At 35.0% G+C, this 7,914-nt stretch overlaps 1 protein-coding gene across 3 annotated transcripts in view; it reads right to left on the minus strand.

Annotated features, from left to right (window-relative positions):
- Nucleotides 1-7,667, minus strand: part of LOC103914360 (chromosome unknown open reading frame, human C15orf41) — a 103,731-nt gene extending 96,064 nt beyond the window's left edge. For all 3 annotated transcript variants that reach the window (XM_009320990.1, XM_009320989.1, XM_009320991.1), the window contains exons 1-4: nucleotides 7,627-7,667; nucleotides 6,630-6,675; nucleotides 5,701-5,765; nucleotides 2,362-2,422 (exon numbers count right to left, since the gene is read on the minus strand). In XM_009320990.1, the coding sequence (XP_009319265.1) occupies nucleotides 2,362-2,422; nucleotides 5,701-5,765; nucleotides 6,630-6,675; nucleotides 7,627-7,643 (189 nt within the window). In that variant the 5' untranslated portion in view covers nucleotides 7,644-7,667. The remainder of the gene's footprint in view (nucleotides 1-2,361; nucleotides 2,423-5,700; nucleotides 5,766-6,629; nucleotides 6,676-7,626) is intronic.
- Between the last annotated feature and the right edge of the window lie 247 nt (nucleotides 7,668-7,914).

The following is a 7,914-nucleotide window of genomic DNA, read 5'->3' on the forward strand; positions in this document are numbered from 1 at the left end:
GAATTTTTCTTGACATGTTTTCAAGTTCAATATTAATACAAAAATTTTATCTTGATTTAGTAACTAGACAAAAAAAGGTGGCTTCATTTGTGCATAAATTTTTTTCCAAATATGTATGTACTTGGATGCCCTTAAATTCCCCAAGTAGAGAGAAATGCTTTCCACGGAGCTGCTTATTTCCAGTAACCCACATCAGAGCTGACACATGAAAAATGGTGAAATTACTGAAGGTAGTCCAGCCTGAATAAGGACTACCTTATTAGTTCAGGTACTTGCATCTCCCTAATTTTCATATTAATCATGTGTCCATCTTTCTTTGAAATAGGGCCATCATGTTTCATGTCAGAATTTAGCATGTAAGTAAAATTCATAGTGCTTCAAATCTCACTTGAAAATATTTGTATGAAGAGAACAGTGACTAATTTTATTATTCCTATCTAACAAAAATGAGATATATTTTAGTCCTTTTGCACTACATATACAATATGAAGAAGCTGGCAAATAAAAAAAAAAAATTAAAAGTAGTTCCCCAAACCCTCAAAAAAACCCCCCAAAAGATAATAATATGGAGCTTTTCCTATTTAACAGAGCTGCTACACACTATAATGCACCTATGTTATATATTTCTCATCAATTTTTACAGTTTCCACTGATTAAATATATATTGACTCATAAAGTATTACCATTACATCAATTGTCAGCAGATGCAAGAGTATGTCATTTAAATATTAACTATCATATAAAAATGGCAGCTTGATTGTTTGGAAGCAGTAATCTGGTGCTGGTTATTGCCATATTTCCCTAATGCATTAGGCAGCAGTCACAAAATGCATTGCCTTTCTTATATACCTGCTACTACAAAATCAGAAGCAAATAAGTTCTTTGTATATCTTCCCTTTCTCTTAGATTTAATTTTTATTTATTTCTGAACTGCAGATATCTTTGATCTGAATTGCAAAAATGCATTAGTATAATATAAGCAAAGATATGCTCACTAGAGTCAGAAATTATATGAATCATCTCTAAATCAACGGGAAAAAAATATACAAAGAACCAGTAACAGATATATTACTTTGTGCTTGAAATATTTTTATGACAGTTCCCATATAATATGGGTGTGATATATCACGAATCGGGTTGTTTTCCTAAATTCTTAACAAGATTGTACTTATTTATGTAAAGTACATTCTATTCTCAGTACTTTAAGACTCGTCTTTTCCAGAAATGGTAAGAAGCTACACATTACCACTAATATGAAATAAGTCCTTTATTCTATGCTAACTGTAGGATCAGGATATGCGGACACTTCACAGACCATTAAAACCTTCTAGTAATTGATAGGTAATCGCTCATTTGCTGGCTGCAGCAATGTACATGAGAGAGAAACCATTCTTTCTTACTAATGTAACATGTAGAACTTGCTGCTAATGTTTGTAGTGCCACATAATTTTTAATGCAAACACTCATTTTCTGCCTCCTTCTTACATTTTGTATTAAAATGCAACAAAAACCAGCATACATTTCATTCTATCCCTTTGACGGTTGCATACGCAGTTCCAAGGAGTATCAGCTATTGTATTGTTATTATCATTGTAAATAAATATTTTAGAGTTTAAGGGGTAGATATTTCATCAATTTTTTTTCTAGGAGGCTCACTGCCACTCTTTCAAACTTTTTACATCTCCTTTAAGGTAGTGCTTTAGATAGCAGTTTTTAATGCAAAGAACACCTTGCATCCCAAGGCAGATTCATATTCTAGTTAATAAACAGCACCAATAAATTTGTCAAGACTTTAATGGCAACCGCACTGAACTTTTCATACACCAGCTTTTCTAGGAAATGGCTATACTGAGGAATTTATTCTGCTTAATTGCTTTATATTAAGCAGTTCTCATTAGCCATCCTCTAATCCGTATGAGCAGAAATAAACGGAGTCAGGAAAATGAACTGTTTTCACCCTTCCTATTATTAAAAAAAATCTTAGATGGGTTTTGTTATTAAAAACAAGGAATCAAATATAAGTAAAAATGATGCAACTCCATTTAATCAATGTGGGAATTTTTAGTATGTTTGTGCGTTAGAGACCTATGGTCTGACTGAAATTTCCCGCAAAATACAAATTCGGAGTTTCTTACACATTTGCCTTGAAGTTAAGAGACTAATTACATTAACTGATTTATTAATAAATGGGGCTTTTTGTCTAATTATTGTAAGTACTAACAGACTGGGGAACCATTTTAAATGTCTAATGTGCCTTGAAACCATTTTTTTTAGGTTAATTACATTTCTCACTAAAGTCACTACAGATATGCCCCTTAGGTTTTACACTGGAAGATTAAAGAAAAAAGTAAAGACGATTACCTCATTGGCCAGCTCCAGTAATACAGGGGCAGCTGCATTTTTCATCACCCCGTTCAGGTACCTAGACAAGACAAAGCTGGGTAATTCTGCAGCAGCAAGAAAAGGCCAGTTTATACATGTCAGTATCCCTTGTGAATCTCTTTCATTTGGGGGAAAATACTTCAGTACAGAGTATTTAATGGGAAATCTTTTAAGAAATAAGTATTTCAAAGAATCACTAACTCTCCAGGGTTGTCTCCTATTCATCTGCAAGATAGATCAATCTCAATTAAGTCACTGGTAAAAAACACAATAAATCAAGAAATTAAAAAAAATTTTGGCTTAATGACATACAAATAAATTATACCTGTACTACTTAAAGATGCATCACAGACAAATAAACCTTTATTATTCACAGTAAAGATTTTGGGTTCCCCATGACCTTCAACTATGATGGCACACTGTATATCTTACTCAATTCACTACTATGCATAAAAACATGAATTCTTAAATTTAATCCAGATTTTATCAACTGGGCAGTAGTTTAAACACTAAACTTACTTTAGTGAAATCAGATTCTAAGAATCAAATTAATATCCTAAAGAGAAAATAAAAGAAGAAATATTTAGGATCCAATAAAGGGCAATAGAGAGTCATTGTCCTGTCAATGGCAAAGGCTTAACATTTCTGGTTAAGGGTATTAGACCAATATGGATACACAAGTGATGTTTCTGACCACCGCATCCCACAATATCGCCTTCCTCACCTCTGTTACTTTCACTGTTTGATGTTTACATTTCAATAATGCCTAAAACCTGTTCTCAGGAGTTGATGGGAAGAAACTGTATTATTGGAAGACACTATGTGCTTTGCAGCCATGTGGAAAAGAACAATAGTTACCAACATTTGAACCTGTTCATTTATCCTATCTGTATTCGTATAGCACATCATTACTGACATCATTAGAAGGCCACAGCATTTCCAGCTCTATCATTATCTATCCATCAGAAGGCACTCTTCTGCTCATTAGTTACAGACATTAAAATTCTTTATCATTTTACCTTTCTGTGGAATGGGTGTAACACCTTTACATAAACCTCTTCACAGATGATTAGAGGGCTTTTTGTTTGCAAGTTATTCCGAGGCTTAATGAATAAAGGAAATGATAAAAGCTTTTTGCTGTAACCTATTTCAATTCTACATAAAAAACCCACAAAACAAGATGCCTTGTTTATAGTTAAACATTGAAAATTTATAACAGAAGGAAAAAAGGAGAGATCATAAACAAAATACCTAACCAGGAAGATTTACTTGAGATTAATGTTATAAAACATGCATCTAGTTGATCGAACAGAACAGCAAAGCTACAGCTGACAATGGAGTAATTTTCTGTCAGGTATTTCTAATGCTACTGGCAATTCCATTATGGACTAACAGGTCTCACATGTTGATGGCAATACTGTTCTGAAAAGCTTGCTGATCCTTCTCATAATTTGTCTTCGTATTTGCCTAAATTTAAGACTAGTAAGTCTCAGCAGAGCAGCAGAAACTACTCCACTCAACTGTACTTCTACGTGCTCCCAACAGGGACCACTGGAAACGACTACCTTCAAACACTGGTAGTTTCTGACCTAGGAAAGCAATAGGAGCACAATTATTTGCTTGTATGTGGGTGGGAATAGGAAGGAGCATACCACACAGACTGGGGTTTACAGCGGTAAGATGGATGCTACAAAAGAGTAGAGGAGAAGACGTGTTTGTCATGTTTACGCTTGAAGCATTTCAAACTGGCTTCTGACTCAAGTAGTCTGCCCCTGTAGCTTACGAAACATACTACACAGTAAATCTACTAAAACAGGATGGAGATGAGTCTTCTAACTATTAACCAGAACATCTCTGATTTTAAAACATGTGCATTTTATTCGTCCATGTTAATACATTTGCAATATGAAATACCCAGAAACAGCATGAAGAATGATTTTTCCCTACCACCACCATATAACTAATGCATTATGCATGAAGCTATGTACTGCTATCACACTTCAGACAGTACAGAAGGGGACAGGAGACCAAATCCTCCTACCTAATGTGAGCCAAACTTAATCATACCTATAACCTTACTGACACCAATACAACTGCTGCTTTGCATACAGCAGAATTTGGTCCCATGATTCAGGTTTAAGTTGTTGGAACTAGTAACACAATCATCATAAAAGTGATTGAAATTATTTACATGTGTTCTAAGAAAAGGGTTATTTACACAGCAGTTACAATTAGCATAGGGTACTTCACTGAAACTGTGCTAGTGAAAAGTAATTAAAAATAGTATTGTATATACATGGTTATTAACACAACAAAATTTTAAGCCAATATTCTTCCTAAACAAGAATCAACACTAGGAAAAGTACAATGTGATCCAGTACAATTTTTTACAGAACAATACAACTACTAAAAAAAGAAAATCAAACCCCCGAAACAGCACAATTCACACTAGACGTTCTAAACCATCGTCTGATATAATCAGGCTGTGCTTAGGTTTTTAATATATGACTCTGTGGAAGTACAGTTAATTGTTTACAAATAAAGGCTTTTTGTTTATTTTCCTGATTCATACAGATGAATATTAAGCATAAATATCACTTGCCATGCAAGCTCCTCAGATATGTCAGTCTACAAAGTAATATTTTAATTGGGTATCTTTACCAGTTACCAGTATGCCCCAATTATGTCATTGCAATATTTTTACTAAAGCCTATAGAAGTCACAGACAAACTATAAGGTGTAGCAAATACAATTTATTAGCTTAAGACACAAACAATTGTGAAATACTGTAAAATAACATAAAGGTTTTTAGCCTCCCTTAACAGCTATTTCTGACACTTCTGTTGATAAAACCGGAGTGATCTAAAAATCAGTGCTTCAACTGCCAATACATGAATTTAATATGTAACTTTTTGTAATGTAACACAAATGTTGTTTTAAAAGTACAAGCAACTGTAACAGAACAAGCTCACTTGCTGTAAGGAAGTTATCATCAATATTAGTCTTGACACAGAAATCCTGTCATTACAAACTATAGGCAATATATAAAATGCTATCACACACACTGTAAAAAATATTTGCTCATCCTGACTTAGAGCCAAGGAAGTAAATCCTTTCTTAATTAGACTGATCAAAAGCTGAAAAATTTCTGCATTTTCACTGAAAAACATTTTTAGGTGAACCGTTCTGTACTCATCCCAAATTTTTAATTTATTTTTAAGCAAATTAGCTTCATAAGCTAATAAGCTAATTTACTTATTATTGCCATAACAATTAGTAGTTATGATGATACTCTTAACTGGGATGGGGAGGTCATACCTTTGGTAGTAAGTTTCAATAGCTTCAGCAGTGTGATGCTTGGCGTGTGTTCTTTTGATTTGTTTCTAGAAAAATGAAAAAACAAACAAAGAGCCTTACAAATGTGTCATAGATCAAAACACAGAAATCATGACTGCCCAAACACATGTTCCTTGGCTACACTTTGATATATAAACTGAACTAGGTTTTTAGATTCTGTACAGAAATGACATTCAATCTACCTATTGAATTGAACGTCTTCAGACTGTACTGCAATGTACCGTATATGTAAAAGCCAATAAGGTCACAATAATTGAATCTAAATAAGTTTACTGAAGGCTGCAGAGGGCAAAGAAAAACTTGTTCTCTCTTTCAACCTTTGTATTAATTTTCCCTCAATTCAATTCCATCTAAGTCTGGTGCACTCTAGTTTTACAATTCAATTGGCATTTTTAACCAGGAAGAACATTGCTTAAAAACAACTTATTTGAAAAACTACAAAAAGTAATTCCATAGAGACTTGCCACTTGACTGACACCTGTCATCTCATGATAAATGACTCCATTTTCTGCCTCTCTTGCCTTCTGCCACTCCGGCAATGGTCATTTATCATCATCTCTGTCAGCAATGGAAAGCAGCACTGACAGTGCAAGTCAGCAAACATTTAGCACATGGAACCACGCAACACAGGGAAATTATTATTGTCAGAATAATAATGGTTTAGCATAATTTATTACAGGTCCACCAAATAAGCAAAGGCTAGATGTTATTAGACAGATGGATGGGTAGGCTTGGCAGCCATCCACTGAGACTCAGGCGGTGCTTGATGTGGAAAAGGGAACATCCTCCAAACCAATCAGAAAGCTGGCAGTTCAATTACAAAGAAATAAAGGGACATTCATCATTCAATTAGGCACCTGTCAACCCTCACAAAGGAGAAAACTTCTAACCTGGTACTCCTGGGAGAAGATGCTCAGCAGAGTGGACTGCGATTGACTGGAACAAATAAAAGAAGGACAAAGTTAATTACTGGAGTGCACTGCAAAGAAACAAAAGAGAAGGGAGCTTCAAAGGTAGGCCTGCTGCCCTGTAATCTAACAGAACATGAAAACAAGTGTGGAAAAGTTGTTCCAGATGAACACCTCAGACAAAGGCTTCCTGCTGCTAGGTCAAGGAGAGAGCGTATGAGGGAGGGGAGGAAAATATAGCAAGAGTTTCAAAGCAAACGAGCGTATTGTTTGGGTGATTCCTTTTTCAGCTTCAGAACCCACAAAGTCCTATCAGGAGCAGGTAGCTGAGTTAAAAGGGAACAAGCAAAAAGGAAAACAAAGCAAAATTTCCATTAATAATTGATGGAGTTAAATTCCATCAGCAGTTGGGAACATGCCGCTTGTTCACTGGCAACATATTGAAATTCATTTTGTTAGCAGCAAGGGAACCTCTTCAGTAGCTGTCTCATATTCAGGTTAAAAACTTCCCCCTCTGTCAGAAGTAGCATATGGGACCACTGGAACATTCCCACTGAAACTGATGTGCTTTGAAAATAGAAACTTTCACAGCAGGAAGCCGAGATTCCCTGGAGTCGGTCATTTCCAAAAGCTGCCATAAGCTTCATTCATCTAAGGCTCCACTCAATGTCAAACACCTGGCAATGAAGCAACCTGGAAAGCATTCTTCCCAAGTGGGAATTTTTCTCTCTGAATTGTTAACATTTAGAAATGGGACAAGATTTTTTTGCCCTCTGAAAGGCAATCAATACCACACCGCTACTGTTTTCAATTGTCCTCTGTGGATATATCTACCTCATCACATCCTGAACACAATTAATTACTCCTGATATATTTTCCTACTACATGCAACTTGAACAAATTATTGTCTCAATAAATCTAGTTTTATGGTACAGCAAAGCATTATGAATAATTAATATTTTTCCTTTCGTGAACTTACCTACTAAGGCATAGCATAGGTAGTTCAAAGATTCAGCAATGTCTAAAGTCTTCCTCTTCTGCCAGATTTCTTGTATGTGAATTTAACACCTGTATCACATCATATGTACATTAAATATAAATGTTCTCTCCATACTTAAATGGCCCTTCTCCTTGCAATTTCCACACCTCAGAAATACTAATTTAAGATAAGGAAGTCTTACTCCCATTTTCAAAAGGGAAAACTGAGGCACAGAATGACTAAATAGCTTGTTCAGGTTTAAACAGACGGTACGTCTACACAGCACAA

Source organism: Pygoscelis adeliae, unplaced genomic scaffold (genome assembly GCF_000699105.1).
Source record: "Pygoscelis adeliae isolate BGI_AS28 unplaced genomic scaffold, ASM69910v1 Scaffold3, whole genome shotgun sequence".
Lineage (NCBI taxonomy): Eukaryota > Metazoa > Chordata > Aves > Sphenisciformes > Spheniscidae > Pygoscelis > Pygoscelis adeliae.